Raw genomic sequence first — 24,060 nt, 5'->3', positions numbered from 1 at the left:
CTGCAGTGTAAATTAGGAGCTGGCCCTGGAACTAAAGGTGCATCCTACGCACTAGGCAACTGCTCCAGGGACAGGAGGAAACCGTGCTGCCAGGAGAAGATCGAAAGTGTCTAGGATTCCCTTCCTTTCTAGGAGCTCTCTCTGCTCTCTTCTATGCTGAAAATGGTCTGGTAACTGCTGTTGACTCTCCTGAAAAAAATTCAGGCTGATCATTTAAAGACTCTCCCAGGGATATGTGTGTTTTAAGCTCCTTGGTGAAATGAAGTGCAGATGGCAAGCACGTTGCCTTTCTGGTTACTAGCAATGGTGACAGTCTGTTTGTTTGTTCCACTTACCGGTCCAGGCTGCCCTGGCTGCTCCTGTGTGCCACAGAGCATTTGCTTTGCTGCAGAGTCTAGGTCCTTTGCTAACTGCCCTGGGGATCTGCAGAGGTTCTGTTTTCACAGACGATCCCATGGAACCTCTGAGTAAAGGCATGCACTTTTACGCTAAGGTGGAAGAAATCAATTTTAATGTCAACACATCTTATGCTTAACTGACCAGAAAAGGTTTTTGGAAGACTATCAACATTAGAGTAATTCCATTTTTTTAATCAGTGAGGAATCAAATCCCAGGGAGTAGAATTTGCTCCATTTTAGGAAATTAACTTTTTCATAATCTTAGTCTTCTTTTCTTACTAAGAAGTAATTAATGCTTTTAAAATGTTCTTCTCCCAAGCAAAAAAAAAAAAAAGAGTTTTTTAATCAAGTTGAAAAAAACGATACATTACACATACATCAGTGAAGAGGTGCAACATTTTGAGCTTCTAACTGAATCTCATTCACATTTCTTGTTTTAAATTTCACTAATTTATTGAAGCAAAGCAGTGTCAGCTTTTATTTTCTGCTTTTTCTCTTCTTTGTTTTATTTATTTATATATTTATTTTTGGTGCAGGTTGTGTGCAGACGGTTGCAATTATAGGACCGATCTTTGGCTTCCTGTTAGGATCATTATGTGCCAAACTGTATGTTGACATTGGCTTTGTAAACCTAGGTGAGGGAGTCTATTTTTATTTATTCATTTATTTTAGTTATTGTAACTTTTTTAATGGGGACAGTGTGAAAAATATCCAATTGCCTTTTTATAAAATGACAGGGCAACAATCTTTCACAAAATGAAAATTTATGCAAATTTTATTATCAATATAATACCACATGCATTAATAACTAGAAGATGAAAAATAGATGGTGATTAATACTGGACGGCCCATAGTTGTTTTTTTTTTTATAAGATGTATCCTTTTACATCTCTGGCTTGCCAGTTCAAACTCATTCCAGCAAGCTTAAGACTGAAAGCTGTGGCAATCTGTTGGTTCTTGTTGGTTTTAGGTGTGTCAATGTGTATTACAGTTACGTCAATTGATAATGTATTGAGGAACTTTCCAGAAAGACTGAAGATTGACAGTTTTCTGATAGCCAAACTTTTTTTTCCTTTTTTTACAAGTCATTTTCAAGTGGAGTCTCAAGTGGAGATTAGAGCAAGCTTGGCTTTCCTTCTGGAAGACTGCTTGTGTGGGAAATAATGGGTTAGGGTTAACTTCCTATAGCTACAATTTTTTTCATTCTGTAAACTGTACCCCCTAGAAATAGACAGTACTTTAAAAAAAAAAAAAAAAGAAGTCCAAGGAAACAGAAACAAGAATAAAAGTTACATTAAAAAGGAAATCTGTAATTGCATTTTAAAGTCGTGTATTAAATCTAATTGCAAAATTCTTGCACCTTTAAAATAAGCTGTTAGATACATTCCAAAAATTGCATTATCCCCTCTCCCAAATTATTTTACATTTATTCTACCCCAGATGCTATTCTATAGTGGTAGTCCAAAAACTGAGCTTCTTGATTTCATGAAATTGAAAATCAAGTTGTAGAGTCTGATATAGGTAAGGAAGTACAGGTATAATGGGTGGTATAGAGGAAAATTATTCAGTAGAAACAAGGAACATGTCATCTTAGGCTAGTATAAACATTTTGCCAAGTACAGTGCAGTAGCGGTTGAACCTACTTGTCAAGAGATGTGTTATTTTGTTCTCCTAGTGTGTGGAGATATAATGATATGTTCTATAAGTTCTAATACAGGAAAAAAAAAAACACTGGTTTAAAAAAAACTGTCAATGCTTTGTTTTTAGTCAAATGAGAAATGGAATCAAAATATTAATAAAATATTTATGATGAATAAGAAATTTAAGTTTTATATACATACATAAACCTGGCTTCAGATCTAGAATGGCTCTCAAGTACTATTATCACTGTTTACTAAACAATAGTCTGTTGATTTAATCCCAAAGGGTTTTAAATTTGCAATTCGTGGGACTGGTTCCATGGTGTAGCAGTCATATATTTCTCAGGAAAACTAGATCTCACGTGGGACTGAGATTTGAATCTCTGACCTGGTTAGCCTGAAACAGGGCATGTGTGAGGTGCTCAAAGCCCACAGGCTGGGGAATTGGAGGAAGAGGTCATGAATGTCCACACCTGTGGAGGGTGCCCTCCATCCTATTTCTCTTACTCTCTTGTGAGTACACACCTGTGCTCTGCTGTGACTAAAGAAAAGTACATTTACCACCTGAGTGATGAGCGGTTTATACTGGACTTGAACTGGAAGGTGCAGGGTCTAACCCTTTCCTTGAGTAAAATCTTGGACAGACATCTGATACTTAATCAGAGAAAGTGACATTGACCTGGAGTAGCTGGCATTTGATGATTTGAGCCCTCATAATTCTCCCTCACCTGTTGCTTTCCTTTTGCCAGGGGCTCCTCTGCAGAATGCCAGAGCAAGTTTGAAAGTCATGAAGCCTCTTCCAGAATGGAGACTCTATACTTTTTATTATTTATTTATTTTATTCATTATAGAGCATATGCACATGCATGAGAGAAAGAGAGAGAGATCATGGCACAAGCCCCTTCTTCTGTCTGTCAGCTCTTTGGATCTTAGGCACTTGAGTGAATGCTTGACGTGCCTCAGGCCAACTGGCTCAGGGGTTCAAATTGCAGTCACCAGGTGGGATCTAGCTACTGTTTGAGAATTATTGCACCACAGGCAAGATTCTGCACCAGCCCTAGACTCTATACCTTTAACCTAAGGAACAAAAGGAGGAACCATGTTCTGGAATCATTTCTTTCATTAAACAAGCAATATAATGATAATGTCCAGATTAGTAAAGTAATCATGTATGAATTACGAGAATTTTTGTGAAGTAATGGAGCTAGTGCTTTTAAGTGACTTATTTCCATATACCAGTATTATGGCATATGAAACTTAGCCATCTTCTCTGCCTTTCAGATCACATAAACATTACCCCAAAGGATCCCCAGTGGGTAGGTGCCTGGTGGCTTGGGTACCTAATAGCAGGAATCATAAGTCTTCTGGCAGCTGTGCCTTTCTGGTGCTTACCAAAGAGTCTACCGAGGCCCCAAAGTGGAGAGGGTTCTGATTACTCCTCTGAGAAAGCCAAGTTTATTATAGATGAACACAAAGAGTTCCAAACACCTCATGGAGAAAAAGTAAAAATAATGGAGATGGTAAGAGGTAAGTCAGAATCTCTTTGGTTTTGAAGTGCTTGCAGATGTTCCTGTTGGGAGTGTAGGGGATTTATGAATAATATCCTTCTCTTCCCATTATGTGATCAAAAAAAAGAAAAAATCAAGAAACCAGGGAATGGCAATGATGTCAACATTTTTACTGGAAAAAGGATTGAAGCACATGACTAAAAACTCTGATACCTTTCCTTATTGACACCTCCTCCCTCTCTGTCACACACTCTCGAGTAGATCCTGCAGCTCTCTACCAGGGATTGCTGCTTCATGTTAAGTCTGGGTGGACAGAAAAGAAAGTGACTCTTCAGAGCATATTGTATCTTACCAGATGAGCTCCTCCCCTATGAGAAATGTGTTCCAGTGCATATCTCCCCACCCAGGTCCTAGGAGTGAGTGTGATGTGGGAAAAGTCCAGAAAATCATTAGAACTAATGAATTCACTCCACGGAAAGTGAACAATCGTGAGATCATTACCACCTCCCTCCCCCTGACAAGCAAGCAATATTTACATGTACTGAAGTTCACATTTCTAACTGGTTGGCTGCCTTAAAGAAATGAGGGAGGACGTAGGAGATTATTTCTAACACTAAATTTCATGTGTTAAATGGAGATAAATTTTATATTTCTTTCCTTGTGACTGTGACCCAAGTTTTAAAAACAGAAAACAAAGAACTGCAGATTTTTTTTTTTTTGAGAGGTTTTCGCTATAGGGCGCGTGTGCTCTCCAGACAGAGAGAGACATAGTGACAGAAAGCACTAAAAACTCTGATACCTTTCCTTATTGACACCTCCTCCCTCTCTGTCACACACTCTCGAGTAGATCCTGCAGCTCTCTACCAGGGATTGCTGCTTCATGTTAAGTCTGGGTGGACAGAAAAGAAAGTGACTCTTCAGAGCATATTGTATCTTACCAGATGAGCTCCTCCCCTATGAGAAATGTGTTCCAGTGCATATCTCCCCACCCAGGTCCTAGGAGTGAGTGTGATGTGGGAAAAGTCCAGAAAATCATTAGAACTAATGAATTCACTCCACGGAAAGTGAACAATCGTGAGATCATTACCACCTCCCTCCCCCTGACAAGCAAGCAATATTTACATGTACTGAAGTTCACATTTCTAACTGGTTGGCTGCCTTAAAGAAATGAGGGAGGACGTAGGAGATTATTTCTAACACTAAATTTCATGTGTTAAATGGAGATAAATTTTATATTTCTTTCCTTGTGACTGTGACCCAAGTTTTAAAAACAGAAAACAAAGAACTGCAGATTTTTTTTTTTTTTTGAGAGGTTTTCGCTATAGGGCGCGTGTGCTCTCCAGACAGAGAGAGACATAGTGACAGAAAGCGAGAAATCACCCCCCCAGGGGGGAGGGTCACGCCGCAATCCCTTCTCCTCCATTCTCCTCTCAGGATCTTGGGCACGCACGCACACGTGCCCGGCATGAGTTTTAAGCCACCGGGTCCGGGACATGAACCACGGTCAACTACGTGGGAGTCCAGCAACATAGCCATTATGCTAACTGCTGGTTCCCAGAACTGCAGATTTGATATTCTGCCTGTGGCTCCTAGCTGCGTGGTGAGCAGTATTCTCATCCCTTTTGTTCTTTGCCCATGTCAGATAAAAAAAATCTGCTTCTGCTGGACTTCCATCTCTAATGTAGTCTTTACCGTATGCCTGTAGAAGCGAGAGCCTATGCCTGGATCTGAACTTGACCAGATTGCAGTCTGCTTTGTACCAGTGGTGTAATACACTTCGTGTGTGTGTGCACCGTGACACACAACACTGACAGTGGGACTCAGCCTCCTAAGGCTTGCTGCCATAGTTGTGTCTTCTATCAAGTGCAACCCTCTCTTTATTTGCTCCATGTCTTTTCCATCTTCCAGATTTCCTTCCATCACTGAAGAATCTTTTTGGAAATCCAGTGTACCTCCTGTATCTGTGTGCAAGCACCATTCAGTTCAATTCCTTATTTGGCATGGTGACGTACAAACCCAAGTACATTGAACAGCAGTATGGCCAGTCATCCTCCAAGGCCAACTTTGTTATCGGTATGCCTATGGGTCCTCTTGCTTCCCACAGGTGCTTAGATGCACCTTGTTAACTCTTAGCAATCCTAGAGAAGATTGTTCTGATATGTAGGACATAGACCATTTAGGGCATGTTCGGGACATCAAAAAGTAAAAGAAAAAATCTAGCAGACTCAAATATTTAGTCTGTGGTTCCACTCTGTAGCAAACATTATTTGTAACGATGGGTGCCTAACCCAGAGAGTAAGCAGATCTTGAAGAAGTGATATATGGGCCAAACATGCATTTTATTAGGAGATTGTTAGTACTAGATATTTGTTTTTCGAGTGGAGCTATTTTATATGAGCAGTGGCTATTTTATACGAACATTTCTGGAGTTATATAAAATGGCTATGTAAGCCAGGTTAGAAGGTGTTCATCACAAGTGAAACTTGTTATTTGTTGAGAGGCAAAAGACTTTTCTGATTCGTGGCAATTCACTTATTTCAAAACAAGATCATGTTTCTAGCACAGCTACATAATTCATAGGAGAACTATATTCAAGAGTGAAGGAAAGCATAAAGAGAGGAATAAATAGAAACCAGAATCTATAAATAGACGCCACCACCCTGGAAATAATTGGATCCTTCTAAAACTTAGACTAGTTCCTTTATCCATGAAGTCATTTAATGTTATTGTTTCAAAGCATAAAGTATAATATATTCTATTCCTTTGGACATGTTTTCTTTTGATGAGAGACTCCAGTGATTAGAAATCATTTCTTCTTCATAAAATATTTTGAAAATCACTCTGTGATCTCTCTCTTAAAGAGAGCAGGGGAAAAAAACAACTGAGCATATTAAGAGACATTATTTTTCTATAATAATCCTGCATAATGGGCACTGATCAGGTTCTAATAAAGTAGTTTTTTTCCTCTTCTTTTATTTTATAGAGCATGTTTGCACATACATGTGTGAAAGAGGAAGAGAGGAAGAAATAAGAAGTGAAAACTCTCTCAACATGGCCTGGTCACGCTGTAATCCTTCTTCCTCCATTCCTCCATCCCATAAGGATCCTGGGCATACACACATGTTTGCCATGTTGCCACTAAGGCCAAGATTTGAACCTCAGTTGGCCATGTGAGGTGTGGTTTCCTCTGCACAATGCTTCACCACTGTGCTACAGGGCTGTCCCCTCTATAATTGACTCTGGTTAGACTATTCTTCAAAATTCTATCAAGACATCAAGGTTAGGACACTGATTTTGTTTTTTTTTGTTTGTTTGTTAGTGTTTTGTTTTGTTTTGTTTTTCTCTCAGCACTAATTGGTTCAAATTAATTCAACTTTTATTACTTGATGGTTTACCTAAAGAAATATTTTAGTTTTTTTTCAAGACCACATCCATGTCAATCAATATTTTATATTGTTAAAGGAGAAAAGATCAGGAATAAATGTCTGAGGGACATTTTCACTTCATTTTTAGCTTCTTATATGTTTATTTAGATCTAATTTACAATCAATATTTGCTGACATTGTAACAATTCTTTTGGGATATGAAGGTAGTTTCTCATTAACTTGTATTTATCTGATGATTATGGATTTTGAGCACTTTTTCATAGGCTCGAGAGTCATTTAAACATTCTCTTTTTCAAATTCTGTTGAAGAAATTGACTTATCTTTATTGTTTTGTCAGTCTTTTCCTTATTGATTCATAGAGTACAATGTATTTTTTTAATTTAAGCTATTTATTCAATATATGTATTACAAATATTTTCTCACAAACTTTAAATTATATTTTCATTCTCCTATTAATGAGCTTCTTAATTTTAATTAAGTCTAATTTTCAATCTATTTTTTTAATTAGTGTTATTTTGATTCTTTTTTAAAGAAGTTTTTGTCAAACCCTAGGGTCATTAAAATATTTTCCTAATATCTATGTTAAAAGATTAATTGTTTTAGCTTTCATATTTAGGTTGTAATCTATTTCAAAATGATTTTTGGATATGACCCCATAGTTAAGAGGTTAAGAGATCTCAGTCCCTTATGTGTATCTGTAAAGTTCAAGTCCTGGCTCTGGTGACTTGAAAAACATGCTGTGTGTATATGTTTGTATACCCCAAATCCCAACAGGATAGAAAAATGGGGAAGAGATTGCAGTATGACCATTTCCCATTTGAGAGTGCTTTCTCTCTCTCTCTCTCTCTCTCTCTCTCATTAGTGCACATGCCCTTTGGCAATTAAAAGAAGCAATTTTTGTATAACATGAAGGAAAAAAATCAAAGTTCATTTAACCAAATGAAAAGACCGTATTTTCCCCATAAATTGCAGTGAAGGAATACATTTTTAAATATATGCTTATTTCTCATTTTTCAGCATATGCATAACACTTTCAGATTTGGGGGCATCTCACTTTGTTCTTATTGGAATAAGAAATAAGATTTTTATTTCAAATCACAAAGTTAGTTTCATTAAAAATAAATAAAGAAAACCTACATCATTGTCTAGGGGGAAGTGCTTATAATAGAAAGTGAGATTGTGTATAATTGTATTTCCTTATTGGAAAGATAATAATTGAAATACTCTTGCCTATAAAATTATGTTTAAAGAGCATTAGCACAGATGAAAGAACCTAGGGACCAGCTGATCACCTATGGTTACATTGCTATACTCTCACGTGGTCAACTGTGATTCAAGTCCCTGACCCAGTGGCTTAAACATCACTCTAGGTGTGTGTGCATGCCCAAGATCCCGAGAGGAGAATGGAGAAGGGATTGAGGTGTGTCCATCCCCTCTGGAGACTGATTTCTTGCTTTCTGTCTCTCTGGCAAGTGCATGTGCCCATAGCAAAAATCTCTCTTTAAGAAAAGGAAGAAAGAACTTAAAGGTCTGAGAGGGTCAGTGCCCGGCCAGATGTCACAATAAGTATCATATATACGCACGTCGTAATGTAGATGGGGACAGGAGTGTTTCCTCTGAATTTTTGAGTTATATTCCTTCATTGGGTGTTACTGCTTTTAGAAAAGTGACAAGAAGGATCAAACTAATAATTATCTTTTAAATTGTGACTTATCAATTTATTTTCATCTACTACCTGTCTCTTTAAATTCAAATGGACTCTGGAATGTAAACAAACTATTGTGTCAAGGGTTATCTAAACTCTTTATTATTTATAGTCTGACATGTCATGTTTACAGATTAATTAAAATACTTTTATGAGAGATAAGTAGTGGTGGTTAATAATTCCATGCCGTTGGTATTTTAACTAGGATTCTTTCACATGAATAAGTATGGGATGTGGTAGAGAAAGAGTAAAGGACAAATTATTTAATATCTGACACATTTTGCTTCTCAGTGCAATGGTGAAAATAAATACATCACTAGGTTGAAGTAAAAACGAAAGAAATATAACATAGGTAGTAAACACATATAGCTGTCATTCAACAAATACTATTTTCTCATTTTTCTTCTTGCCTGCTATTACTCTTTCTTTTCTTCACTTTTCAATTTGGGCTATAAGAGAATAATTTTCCTGTGGTAAAATTTGAGAGGGCCACAAAAAGGACACATTTTCCTTCTACTCTCAGAGAAGACATTTAGCATTATATGGAGGGAAGCATAAACAGAAATCTCCCTTCATATTAAAGGGCATTTTTCTCATGTCAATTACTGTAAGAGTAAAGAAAAATAAACAACAGAAATATTTCAAATTCAAGAAATAGGAAGTATATGAAAAAATGATTTTGCTTTTGCATGACTGTGGTCTTTTTTTTTTTTTTTTTGCCATGCGGTACATAGGCTCCTTGGAGAGTCAGCGACAATGAGAGAGAAACTGAGAAACTACCCCTAGGGAGGACAGTCACACTGCAATCTTTTCTCCTTCATTCTCCTTTTGGGACCCTGGATGCACACGCATATGTGTGGGTGTGACCCTCAAGCTATAGGGTCTGTGAAGGAAACCTCAGCCATGTGAGAATCCAGCACCTTACCCACGATGCTACCTGCTGGCCCCAATTGGAGGCTATTTTTAACATTTTCATTGCAATTTCTATAGAAATAGGTTTGGACAGAGAGCTGATCTTTCTATTAAAGCTTCTCCTACCCATATTAAATAATGTACAAGTAATCCCATCTTTTCTTTTCCTTGTCAATACAAAGACTGCAATTATTCAATCATTTTTTGCTTAATTCCTTGGGACTTTTTAAATAAATAAGACAGGGTCTGGTAGACTAGATACATTAGCTATCACTGATGTCAGTAATGAGCATTCTCAATTCTTGGAGATGTTTCAGAGACAAATATGGGAAAATTAAGAGAATTGTAGAAAGATGCTTATGAAAGAAAACAATGTTATCTTTGTTAAATCAACAAGTTTAATAATTGTGTTATAACATGCTAGAATTATGTTAAGTTGCAGTAAAAATCTTCGATATGGTAGAATATAATCTCAATTTGTGTGAAAAAAATTTTATGCCCAATAAAGATGATTCATTTTAGGGAACCAGCAGTTAGCGTAATGGTTATGTCGCTGGACACCCACATAGTCGACTGAGTTCGCGTCCTGGACCTGGTGGCTTAGAACTCACGCCGGGCACGTGTGCATGCGTGCCCAAGATCCCGAGAGGAGAATGGAAGAGAAGGGATTGTGGTGTGACCATCCCCCCCGGGGGGGGGGGGTTTCTTGCTTTCTGTCTCTATGTCTCTCTCTGCCAGGGCGAGCGCACGCGCCCTATAGCGAAAACCTCTCCAAAAAAAAAAAAAAAAGGAGATGATTCATTTTACTTCCTTGAACATTTTGCCTATAGAAATATGAACATATTTTTTCTGTTTCTTTCTCTGTGAAATTTAGATCTTATTGCTTATTTCTTTCAAAATTAGAGTAATATTATTAAAGCGCATTATATAACATGAACTTTTATTTCACTGAGAGAAAAGATCCAAAGCCTCCCACAGTTTAGTTTTATATTTTTCATCCTATGACATATGTATGGGAATTAGAGTTCTGGCTTATACTGTAGTTATGCTGATGGCCTTTAAATATTTTACACAGTCCTCATAACTCCTTTTTTGTATCAGTGAGTAACAAAGGAGAATATTTCATCTAAATAAGTGCACTGAAACAGTAATAATTAATAATAAATACAATAATTGGTACCAGCAGTTAGCATAATGGCTATGTTGCTGGACTCCCATGTAGTCGACCACAGTTCGAGTCCCAGACCCGGCGGCTTAAACTCACCGCAGGGCGCGTGCGCATGCGTGCCCAAGATCCTGAGAGGAGAATGGAGGAGAAGGGATTGCGGTGTGGCCATCCCCCCTGGGAGGTGATTTCTCGCTTTCTGTCTCTCTGTCTCTTTCTGTCTTTCTGGAGAGTGTACGTGCCCTATAGCAAAAACCTCTCCAATAAATAAATAAATAATAACAATAACAAATACAATAATAAATTACCTCTTAAAATGTTCTTAGCTTTCCTTAGATTTATGTATTTCCATAAATATTCAATTGAGTTCAAAAGGAAATACATAGGGCTGGCCCTGTACCGCAGTGGCTAAGGGAGCAGGATCTCACAAGGCCAGCTGTGGTTTGCATCATGGCTCCAGAGGTTTGAAAACATGCTGGTATGAGTGCAAGGGTGCCTAGAATCCCAATAGGTGGGAATGGAAGAGAAGGAATTGCAGTATGACCATGCCTTATGGGCAGTGAGGAATGCTTTCTCCCTCCTTCTCTGTCTCTGTGTCTCTTTCTAGTGAGCATGTTTACTGGCAATTAGAAAATGTATGGGACTGGAGTGGGGTATGGGAGGACATTGTGTCAGACAAAGCAAATGTCTCATGCAAGAGGGTCTGGAGGGAAAAGAACACAGGAAACATTCTGTAAGTTTCAAGAGAACACAGACTTTTAAAAGGAGGTAAGTTGAGAGAGGATATTTCTGATTTAAAAAATCATCTTTTCTTTTTTTCTTGGAGAGGTTTTTGCTATAGGGTGCGTGCGCTCACTGGACAGAGAGACAGAGAGATAGAAAGCGAGAAATCACCCCCCAGGGGGGATGGCCACGCCGCAATCCCTTCTCCTCCATTCTCCTCTCGGGATCTTGGGCACGCACACACATGTGCCCGGCGTGAGTTTTAAGCCGCCCGGTCCGGGACGCAAGCAGCGGTCGACTACGTGGGAGTCCAGCGACATAGCCATGACGCTAACTGCTGGACCCAAAAGTCATCTTTTCTTTATTCATGATAGAGCATGTGTGCACACACATGAGAATGAGAGAGATATGAGCACCCTCCATGGCATCTGGTCACCCTGCAACCACCATCCTCCAGTCCTCCAGCCTATCGGATCTTGCGTACTTGCATGCTTGGTGTGTTTTTGTTATCATCTATCCACACATGGTGAAATTTATTTTAAAATAAAGTAATTAATAATAAGTCAAAGACATAGATTTCGTATTTTGAATTCTATGAAGGTTAGTTAGGGGGTGAGCAAGTGGCATGGTGGTTAAGGCACTGGGGGCCCCCACATGATTGGCCAAGGTTCAAGTCCTGGACTTCACAACCTAAAAACTGGGCATGTGAGTGTACATGCCCAAACCACTAGGAGAAGGAATTGTGGTGTGACCATCCCCTCGAAAGTGTGATTTCTTACTTTCCCTCTCGCTGTCTCTGGCTTTCTTTCTCCAGCGAGTGTATGTGCACCATAGCAAAAACCTAACAACAAAAATAAGTTAAGATACTAGGTACGTAAATTTTAAAAGGAAAGACAATGGAAGGTTGGAAGAACGAAAGAAAGAAATGTGCATCTCATCACTAGATGTCAGAGTTATTCTTAATAATTTTATATTGGGATGCAAGTCAGAGATCTGAATACTCGAGATTATTGTTTACTATAGAAAATGCAGAGTTTGTATTTGAACTTTGTCTATACAAACTTTACTTTGACTTTAGACCTTTTGTTATTTTTTAAAGAATTCATTATCTCAAAACCTCAAGATAACATGGACATCAGTGATTGATGAGTAGACAATAAAGAACTGAAATGTAATTAGCAGAGAAGTTGTTTATTGTTGAGTGCCAGATTATTCTTCTCTAGAGTTATAGAATTTACAATTCAACTGACAGCTCTCCAAAGAGCTTTCTCCCTGAGTCTTCCAACACAGTTTCACTTCCCCACCCTACCAATATTTTCAACTTTGTAAATCTGATAGAAAGACACTAAATAAGTGATATTTCTGGGCCAGATATTGTGCTAATATTTTTTCTGTTTTCTTTTTTTTTTTTTTCCTATAGGACACGTGTGCTCAACAGACAGAGAGAGACAGAGACAGAAAGCAAGAAATCACCCCCCGGGAGGATGGCCATGCTGCAATCCCTTCTCCTCCATTCTCCTCTCAGGATCTTGGGCACACACGCACACGCGCCCAGCGTGAGTTTTAAGCCACCGGGTCTGGGATGCAAACCACGGTCGACTATGTGGGAGTCCAGCGACATAGCCATTACGCTAACTGCTGGTTCCCAATGCTAATATTTTTTCATGAATAATGTCATTGAATCCTTTAAATAACAGTGAACTTAGTTCCTTATTATATTTAGAAACATTTAGAGAACTACTTGCACTTGCACAGCTATTAAATGGTAGAACAGAGGTCCAGATCCAGGCAGATGGGTCTCTAGAGCCCACGCTTTTGTAGGTAGGACTCTGAAATTGTGCAGTTGTGCTATCATTAATCCATAGCCTAGATACTCATAAAAAGTTTTTGGTAGATGTCTTGTAGATAACAGTAACTGTATTTTTCTTTCTTTCTCTTTCTTTTTTCTTTTTTTTTTCCTTTCTTCTTTCTTTGTCTTTCTTTCTCTTTTTTTCTTTCTCTTTCTTCTTTCTCTCTTTCTTTCTTTCATTTTTGAGAGAGATTTTTGCTATACAGTGCATGTGCTCACTGGAGACATAGAGAAACAGAAAGCAAGAAATTACTCCCCAGGGGGGATGCCATGCTGCAATCCCTTCTCCTCCATTCTCTTCTCAGGATTTTGGGCATGCACACACATACACACATACCAAGCATGAGTTTCAAGCCACTGGGTCTGGGAGTTTAACTGCAGTTGACCATGTGAGTGTCCAGCACCTGTCCAGTCACCTGCTGGCCCTGTAACTATATATATCAATATTTTCAAAGTGACAAGACAGGGGACAGCAGATGACGTAGTGGTTAAAGTGCTGGGTTCCCACATGGCTAACTGTAGTTCGAGTCCTGGACTTGGCAGCTTGAAATTCACACCTGGTATGTGTACCTTGCATGCCCAAAATCCTAGGAGGAGAATTAAGAAAGGATTGTGGCATGGTCATCCACTGGTGGGGGGTGATTTCTCCTTTTCCCTCTCCTGTCTCTTTCTCTCTCTTTTGTGAGCACACACGCCCTTTGGCAAAACAAAACTTAAAAAAAATAATAAAATGACAAGATAGTCTAACATACTGGGGACTGTTGCATAGTTTTACATAATCGCTTAGAAAGTGTGTATTTTTTTTTAGAGAGATTTACAAAATGATGTATTTTTTCTTGCTCCCCAGGGCTCATCAACATACCTGCAGTGGCCCTTGGAATATTCTCTGGGGGAATAGTTATGAAAAAATTCAGAATTGGTGTGTGTGGAGCTGCCAAACTCTACTTGGGATCTTCTGTCTTTGGTTACCTCCTGTTCCTTTCCCTGTTTGCACTGGGCTGTGAAAATTCTGACGTGGCAGGACTAACCATCTCCTATCAAGGGTATGTTCCTTTATTAAATGCTTTCAGGAGATAAGTTTAAATTAATTGTTACTATAGTTCCAACATAAGATAGTTTGTGTTTTAAACATTGTAACTGTGGAAGGGAATAATTATTTTATTATAAATTAGCTGTCAAATTTGTGACTTAAGAATCTGTTATTGTCCCCAAAATGTGTCATCTTTTTTGGATTTCAATGTCTTAGAGAAACAGAAAATAGTAAGCCCACATCTTATGTTAGAAGTCAGCCTGATTAGTTTGGAGAAGCAACTTGGTAATGGAAATACAGACCTTGAGTCTCCTCTCTGCCTATTCTTTGTAAAATGGCATTACTTGAGTTGTTTAAACCAATCCACTCTCAACCCCTCTGTTCCATAAAAGGCAGGGGAAAAAAATCCTTTAAGGTTCTGGAAACCATAAGCAAGATAATGTGCATGATAGTGATTTGCACTTTTCTGACATCACACGGATGTGCCATTCCTAGAAACAGTTCTATTTTTTCCCCCTGTGGACACCTGGATAATTGCAGAAGTCTCTGTGGTACTTGAATCATGGGATGTTTCAGGAAAGAATGGCTACACGTCAACCCAGTGACCCCCCACTAAAGCTCTCTTTAGCTGGGTGGATTGTCATTGGCCAAGAGAACACGTGTTGATGCTCTCAGACCTAGGTCCTCCTGGAGCAGTGAGGGAGAGATTGCTTGGCTTTGGAATGTCTCTCCTAATGTAAGGCTGATCTTGGAGGAAGTAAAGCCTTCCCCCATCTAGAGTGCTTCTCATCGCTCTAACTCTGAACGCTAGATCCCAGAGATGACTTTCTTCATCCTTTCAGCCAGCTGTGCATTATTTGTCCTTAAAATAATTGTCGAGTCTCAACTATGTGCCAGGAAAATCCCCCTGATTGTGTCTGCCTGATCTTCTTTTTTTTTAATTAATTATGTAATTTTATTTATTCACTCATTTATTTTAATTTGACCAAAGAGTGACACAGAGGAGGAAAGAGAGAGAGGGAAAGTGAGAAAGGAAGCCACCAGGTCCGGGACTCGAACCGTTGTCGGCCCTGTGGGAGCATCCAGCACCTTAACCACCACTCCACCTGCTGGTGCTTATGGCTCAAAGGCAAATACTCCTGTTCCTCCCTCCCGCCCCCTGCTGTTCACAGGTTTCCTGCTTACTGCCTATTCTCTAGCCCTTTTCTGTTTCCTTCCCTCCTATCCACCTGTCTCATCTCTGTGTTCTCACCTCTATCACCTTCATTTCTCTGGCTGCTTTTGATGCTAAGTGAGCTCCAATAACTACAATTATAATTTTTGACATTTAAAATATTTAGAAAAATGAGATAATATAAAGTTCATAAATTACAGCTTCTGGGAGTCATGGCAACAACATTGTTAGACTCAACTAAGGGCCATGTCATCCTATAAAAGCCAGCAATGTATAAGAATGGTAATCATAAGCTTGAATTATAAAATTCTAGACACATTAGAAGCCTTGTGCCTTTAAAAAAAAAATTAGAGTTATTTTTGCTATAGGGTACATAGACTTACTAGAGAGACAGAGAGACAGAAAATGAGAAATCACCTCCTGGGGGAATGGCCACACCACAATCTCTTCTCCTCCATTCTCCTCTGAGGATTTGGGGCACATACACACATACACCTGGCATGAGTTTTAACCCGCTGGGTTTGGGACTCGAGCTGCAGTCGACTATGTGGGAATCCAGTAACATAACCATTACACCATGAGGAGTCCCACCTTGCACCATGTTTAACCCTCCCTATGATTTCACAGTAGGTGAAAAGTGGTAGAGAACCTTATATTCTGCAAGTTCTAAAGCACCTTAACTTGAAGTACCTCACTTGTATCAAGAAAACGCTTTCATGAGGAAGTGTTGTTATCCTTATTTAAAGAGAATTGAGTTTAAAAAGTTAATTAGCTTCCCCAAACTTCAATGACTATACAAGACAGACTGGAGCTTAAACACAGGTATGACTCACAGCATTAAATTCTTTCTGTAACATCATACTGTTTCTAGGCCAAAGCAAACATATAGACATGAACAGTAACATTTTGGGATTCCCAATTAAAATAAACTTATGACCCAGCAGGAGGCATAGTGGTTAAGCTGCTGGGTCCCACAAGGCTGATTGCATGGTTTAAGCCACTCAAAAATCAAACCAGGCAAGTGTACAAGCCCAAAGTCCAGAAAAGAGAGTGGAAGAGAAGAGATTGCAATGTGACCATTCCCTCTGGGGAAATGATTTCTCTCATTCTCTTTCTCTCCTCTCTCTCTCTTTCTTCAATGAGCAATGTGCCTTATAGCAAACTAATATGCTCACAATAAAACATTAAATGTTTTTGAACATTTAGACAATATATTGTAAACATTAAGACAATGTAGTCAACATTAAGACAATATATTATATTTGTTGACTACTAGCCTCTTCAAAATAGTACCTTGTAGACTATAATTTCATAGCAATAATACTGTCATTGTTTAAGACATCCTAAAACTCTTGTTTTGAAATTTCTTTCTATATTCTTTAGAATATCATCAACAGGGACAAAGATTTAACATTAAGAATAACTTTGCTATTAGAAGCAGTAAAAATCAATGGCAGTATTTGCTAACTGATGTGGTGCAGTAGTAAGGCAATATTTTGTGATACTCAGGTTATATGGAAGGGTCCCAGGTTTGCATCCCAAGGGGAGTTCGTGTTCCAGGCTGTCCTTGATCCAGGCTGGCTGAGGCTGGCATTAGGATCACAGCATAAAGGCCCTACTGCAGGTGAATTTTTCTCTTGTTCTGTCTCCCTTGTCATGAAAAAAATGTATTAAAAATAAACTTAAAAAATGGCAATATCATGGAACATTTCTCACCTCTCAGCATAATTATTTTGACAGAAACTAGCATTTGGTATACACATTCTGGCATATTTTTAAAGACTTTTCTTGGAGCCAGCAGGTGGCATGATGATTAAGGTGCTGGATTTCCACATGACAACCATGATTAGAGTTCCTGACCTCATGGCTTGAAAACCATGCTGGGCATGTGTGCATGTGTGCCCAAAATCCCAAGAGGAAAATGGAGAAGAGATTGTGGGTGAGGGGAATGATTTCTCACTTTCCCTCTCTTTCTGTCTCTACTTGTCTCTCTCCATCAAATGCATGTGCCCTAAAACCTTAAAAAAAAATAAGACAAAAAAACCTTAAAATTTAGAACCACACTTCACTGTCAGTACATCCTACATAGCACGTATATACAATTAATTTCTGCCTTAGATGCTAAACTTACTTTCATTAATGTAAAATAATTGGCTTTATAAAATACAGAATGCTCCCATGGATTTTCCCATGTTGCTTTGTTCCAAAATACTGTTTCCTTTCTGGGCATTCAGCAGGAACATTGTAGACAGGCACTTTTTTTTTTTTCCTCCTCTTTACATTTAATCGCTGTGTGTCATTACAGCATACAAAATGATCTTCTTATCCTGAATATATTTTATATTGGTCCAACCAAAGATATTACTGCCCATATTATCAACAGATTTTTTATTTTATTTTTGTGTCCCCTAAATGTATGGTATTGAAAGAAACCCTTCTTCCATAATATGAATAACTCTGACGTGAAATAAGAATGTAAGAATTTAGAATCAAAAGGCTTGAGAGGGCTCTACTTTCAGATTTGCCACAAATCCAACACAATGTGTGGATTTGAGCAAGTTAATTTGCCCACCTTGGACCTTATTATCCCGATTTGCTAAATGAGAGGTTGCTTTGGCTCATCCCAAGTTCCCTTCCAGCTCCTCACTTCTGTGATCTCGGTTCTACCGTATCCATAGGGACCTGGTTCTAGGCACTCAGATACTGCCAAATAATTAACAATTCATACTTTGTAGAAAAGAAGAGATGAATCATTCCTGGAGGACTTTTCAGGTGACCTCAATCAAACATCCATTGGCTCTGTTCGAAGACATGTCAGAAGTCTCGTTTTTACTTTTGAAGTGACCAAATCCATAGCAGTTCCTCTAAATGGAATATTAAATCAATTAAGAATTTATAGCTAGCTGGTGGCTTGAAAAAATATACTGGGTGCATGTGCATGCCCAAAATCTCAAGAGAAAATAATGAAGAGATGGTGATATAACCATCCCCAATGAAGAGCATTTCTAACTTTCTCTCTCCTTCTCTCTCTCCCCTCTGTTTCTCTTTAAAGAGCTCACATATTAAGGCTTTTGCCATAGGGTACATGTGCTCACCAGAAAGAGAGACACAGAGACAAAGAACATCAGAAATTATCCCCCGGGGGGATGACCACACAGCAGTCTCCTTTCATCCTCCTTTCAGGATTTTGGGCATGCACACACAAGCGTCCAGCATGATTTTCAAGCCACTGGGTCTGGGACTCAAACTGCAGTTAGCCACATGGGAGTTTAGCAATGTAACCACTACATTACCTGCTGGCCCTGCAAACATTTTTTTTTCCAAAGAGAGATTTTTGCTATAAGGCGCATGCACTCACCTGAAAGACAGAGAAAGACAGAGAGACAAAAAGCGAGAAATCACCCCACAGGGTGAATGCCCATGCCACAATCCCTTCCCCTCCATTCTCTTCTCAGGATTTTGGGCACATGCGCACCTGCTGTGAGTTTGAAGCTGCCAGGTCCAGGACTTGAAGCACGGTCTACCAAGTGAGAGTCCAGTAGTATAACCATTACGCCAACTGCTGGTCCCACAATTTTTAAAAAAGATTTTGATTGCAATAATTATAGAAAATACTTCTCAGAGGCAGAAACCAAAATGACTGATGCTTTTTGACAAAGAAAACACCATTTTTTTTTGTCTGACTGAATTGTTAGATATTTGATTTCTTAGACTACTATGTGCCAAGAATTGTTCTTGGTACTAGAGATAAAGAGAGAATCGAATAGTTCTGCACCTATTGGAGAAAACATTCCTGTGCATGCTTTGTTTGTTCGTTCCACATTCCTCAAATGTCTTTGTTAAAAATAAATAAATAAATAAATAATAAGAGGGGCAAAATATGTAAAGAATAAATTCATAGTGGAGGAAAAAAATGTGGATTATGGAAGGCCGATGGATCGAGTACATGGAGCAGATAGAAGTGATACAACTACATTTGTTCTCCTTTTCAGAAACAGAGGGGTATGAAGAGTGGATACATAGAAGCATTAGTCAACGAGGGAGAAATGAGGGAGAGGAAAGTCTGAGAGAAATGAAGGGGGAAATATAAGAATTAGAGAGAACCAAAGAGATAGAAGGTAGAAAACAGTCAAAATTATGTAACTATTGAAAAAAAGAGACATCTTCTTGAGGGAAAATACTATTTCATTCATATCTGTAGCTATGTTCCATCCTCACAGCTTCCTTAGCTAGCACTAAATAGGTTTCTGATATTTTTTTTTAATTAGAAGGAGAAGAGAGACACAGAGACAGGTATATTTTTGGACAAGATCTTGCCATGTTGCAATCCTCCTACCCCAGTCTCCCAGTTAGCTAGGATGACAGGTGTGTGCTACCATGCCCGGCCTGTCTCATGTTGGTCTGGAAACTGAATTCGGACCTCCTGGGTGACCTCTGCCTCGTGCATCAGTGCCCTACCACTTGTGCCACCACAGATGGGCCTTCAGCACAATTCTATAAATAAGTGAATAGGCAAGTCATTGAAACAGCATAAAAACATGAGTAAAAAAGGATGATATAAGATTTAGAAAAGGTCCATATTGGGAGGATACACTAGAGTGTGAGATGAACTGGTAATGCAATTATTGGTGAGACCTGTGCTAGCAGGGTATGTAGCTCCCACGGACACAGAACGAGTATTAAATGTCACCTGCCTCACTGTGTTTCCTTTCACCACCCCATTAGCAATGCCTATTCAAGTGATGCTCAGACAACAATTCTGAAAAAAATTTACAGACACACACATAGAATCACCCATGATGCCTTAAATTATTCTAGAGGTTTACTTTTCTATCTGTGTAGTCATTTTCATACCCCTTTTGTAGAAATATGTTCAGTAATCCTAGAGGCAGTAGACTTCAGGCTAAGAACTGGACATTGTGAATTTATAAATCTCTAACCATAACTTTCAAGAGAAAGCTATTTACTCACAGACTAACATTTAATGGTCAGATGATAGTGTATTTCCAAAGGCAAGCTTGTTAGCAGTAGCATGTATATTACTCAAGAACATTGATTTTTGAAACTATTAGGGTGCTTCTTGCTAAGAGGTAATATTTTATACTGTTACATTTCTTTGCAGAACCAAACCTGTCTCTTATCATGAACGAGCTCTCTTTTCAGATTGCAACGCAGGATGCAAATGTTCAGAGACAAACTGGGAACCCATGTGTGGTGAAAATGGAATCACATATGCCTCAGCTTGTCTTGCTGGTTGTCAAACCTTCAACAGGAGTGGAAAAACAATTGTAAGAAAGCCTTTTCTTTTCTTTTCTTTTTTCCTTATTTTTTAGAAACCCTTTTCTAAAGTACCCAACCCTGGGCCCTTAGAATCTGTAACTCCCAACTCTGTGAAGGCTCAGCAGCACAGCACCACTGGCCACTGGTAGGACCACTGGCCTTACCTTCGCCTGTCCTTTTGTTTGGAAATAGGACATTTGTAGTCATTCCTAGTGGAACTAGAATTCTTGAAAGAATTAGGGTAAGAATTAGAACCATAAAATGTGGAAGGAGCAGCTGTGGTAATTACCTAACTCATGTCTCTCATTTTGCTTATAAAGAATATTAGCTTTGAATGAGAAAAGCCCCCAGCATAAGATCATATTATTAATATCCGCTGTAAGATCCATGTCACCTGACCCCAAGACGGTAGTCCTTGAATGTTTTAGAGGTAGGATAAAAAAGGCTAATATGAGAAGGTCTAGATCCATATGTCTAAACCCTGGACTACAGAGTTTGATTCTTAGAAGGTTGATGGTTCTGGAACATCTTCACTTGGGAAGTCAAGCCAATTGGTGTGATAATGAAATGAGGTGGGCTGGAATGGAAGATTTCTTTAGGGTAGAAGAGAGAGATGTGCTTGAAATATAGGTAGGAAGCTACCTTGGTTGGAGCTAATATAACAAATCTACCATGGGCTAGCTGGCTTATTCCCCCAGTAATTCATTTCTTACTCTTTTAGAGACTACATTTGCCAGCAATTTAGTGCCTGGTAGAGCCCACTACTTGGTTTGCAAGTGGCCATCTTCTCTCTTAAATTTTTATTCTTTATTTGTGATGAACTGTGTATGCATGCATATGATAGAGAGAGACAGAGAGACCACCCTCCAGAGGGTCTAGTCATACTGCAATTCCTAATCTTCCAGGTCTTCGGATCTTGGGTGCTCATGTGTGCCTGGTGTGTTTCAGGATGACTAAGCTAGGGAGTCAAATCTTGATTGTCATGTGAGATCCAGCTTTTTTTGAATTGCACTTCACAGCTATGCTTTGTTTTCTATTTCCTCAAGGCACAGCACAGAAGGAGGGCAGCTCTCCTGTCTCTCTGGCACTAATCCCATTTGCAAGGGTTCTTTCCTTATGACCCAATGACTTCCCAGAGGCCCTACCTCCAAATACCATCACATTGGGAATTAGGATTTTAACATATGAATTTGGGACAAACCTTCAACCCATAATAGAAACCAATTATGAAGGATAAGATATGCTTCAATCAGTAACAGATTCACCCTTCTAATAATACCTTTATATTTCTTTTCTTTTTTTTTTTTTGGAGAGATTTTTGCTATAGGGCAGGCACGTGCGCTCGCCAGACAGAGAGAGACAGAGAGACAGAAAGCGAGAAATCACCCCCCAGAGGGAATGGCCATGCCACAATCCCTTCTCCTCCAATCTCCTCTCGGGATCTTGGGCATGCACGCACACGTGCCTGGTGTGAGTTTAAGCCACCGGGTCTGGGACTTGAACCACAGTCAACTACATGGGAGTCCAGCGATGTAGCCATTACGCTAACTGCTGGTCCCAATACCTTGTATTTCTATGTCAAACACAGACCACAACTTCTACTCTGTGTCAGATTGCCTTTTCTTTATGACCAATGAAATCTGCCTTTGTTTGACAGTCCTAAAAAGCTGGAAATTACACTATACATCTATGAAGGGTCACCAAAAAATTTCATGGAAAATATGATTATGAAAAAACTCTGCCTGGGTTTCCTTTTTTTTCCTCTTGTACCAAAATGAAGCCATACTTCAATTCTATTTTCTCATTGTTATTTAAGTACCCTCATATTTGTTATATGCTTAGCAACTTGATGTGAATGTTTAGGCAAATGCATCTTCAGATAGAGTAATTTTTGTTGATTTTTCTCTGTTTATTATACTATTATCTTGCCATTTTGTTCCAAGCAGAAAGGAGAGCAGCAATAGGACTACCCACCCATCAGAAATCTGAGTTTGTACCATGCCTGTCTTTTCTTCCTTTCTTTCCTTTTCTTTCTCCATCTGTTCCTTTCAGCTGCTACTCTTGCCTCCCACTACTAAATGAAGAGTTTCTCTTAACTAGAGCTCCATTCATGGAAGATATTACATGCCATGAACTAAGACGGGTGTTTTTGAAACAAAATTGCATTCAAATCTCATGTTCCTAAGTAATTGAGTATTCTTTTACAAATCTATCTCATGTACGGATTGAGGCACTAAGACATAAGTCCTTTGCCTAGCTCAAGTGCCTAGTGAGGAGCAATAGTCAAGATTCAAGCACTTTCAACCTAATGTTTTAAAATAAAAACTATATTGCCACTCTTCCTGGTAAAAGAAATGCTAGATTTATTTAACTCTTATCTCAAAATTTATAAAATCTTTTATTACAAAAATGACAATTTATCTTATGTATATATTCATAAATGAAATTTTAGAAATACACTGTTGGTGGATTATAATATTTTGCTCTCTTTAGTCAAGATTTAGTTGAGATGTATGCATCAGAAATCTTTTCCTAGTAGTCACTAAAATTGTGCCATATTTTCATATTGTCCCCATTTCTTTTTATTGAATGCCAGCAAATTTTTATTCAATGCCTGTCTTGAATGAAGACCGAGTTTTGACCTTTGATGTATAATGATGACCAAGCAGGCCATTTATGTCTCTGTGAAGATTACATTCTAGTGGAGAAAAATAAATTGAAAATAAATAAACAGGGACCAAGAGATGGTGTGGTGGTTAAGCCACTGGAATCCTACATGGTCAACCATGGTTCCAGGCCTAGACCCAGTGGCTTAAAAATCATGTCGGGTACCTGTGTGTGTTTGTGTGTGTGTGCCCACAATCCCAAAATGAGAATGGAGAAGAACGGGTTGCAGCCTGGCCATCCCCCCTAGAGCGTGGTTTCTCACTTTCTTTCTCTCTCTCTCTGTCTCTCTCTTTCTCTCTCCATTTAGTGTACACACTCTCTGGCAAAAACTTTAAAAAGTAAATAAGTGAATAAATAAATAAGCAAATATATGATATTCTGATAGGCCATAATGATCACTGTAAAAAAAAAAATAAGTTAGAATAACAGGACAGAGAGATAGTTTTATTTTAAGTGAATGGTGGTTCTAGTCCATTTTGTTGCTAGTAACAGAAATATCTGAATCTAGGTAATTTAAGAAAATAAAAGATTTTTGGCTCATAGTTTTGGAGACTAAGTCCAAGAACATGGGGCCAGCAATGGTGAGGGCCTTGCTGGATCATAAAATGGTGGAGAGCAGGAAT

The 24,060-nt window shown here is 38.7% G+C and overlaps 1 protein-coding gene across 1 annotated transcript in view; it reads left to right on the top strand.

Annotated features, from left to right (window-relative positions):
- The window catches only part of SLCO1C1 (solute carrier organic anion transporter family member 1C1), a 53,871-nt gene that overhangs the window by 19,462 nt on the left and 10,349 nt on the right, over positions 1–24,060 (top strand). Inside the window, exons 8-12 of the mRNA XM_006155086.2 lie at positions 935–1,033; positions 3,320–3,565; positions 5,455–5,619; positions 14,134–14,329; positions 20,613–20,778. Coding sequence (XP_006155148.1) covers positions 935–1,033; positions 3,320–3,565; positions 5,455–5,619; positions 14,134–14,329; positions 20,613–20,778 — 872 coding nt within the window. The remainder of the gene's footprint in view (positions 1–934; positions 1,034–3,319; positions 3,566–5,454; positions 5,620–14,133; positions 14,330–20,612; positions 20,779–24,060) is intronic.

The sequence above is a fragment of the Tupaia chinensis genome, unplaced genomic scaffold (assembly GCF_000334495.1).
Source record: "Tupaia chinensis unplaced genomic scaffold, TupChi_1.0 Scaffold000434_1, whole genome shotgun sequence".
In the NCBI taxonomy this organism is placed as follows: Eukaryota; Metazoa; Chordata; class Mammalia; order Scandentia; family Tupaiidae; genus Tupaia; species Tupaia belangeri.
The sequence above is the reverse complement of the archived record's forward strand: the minus strand, read 5'-3'. Positions and strand labels throughout refer to the sequence as shown.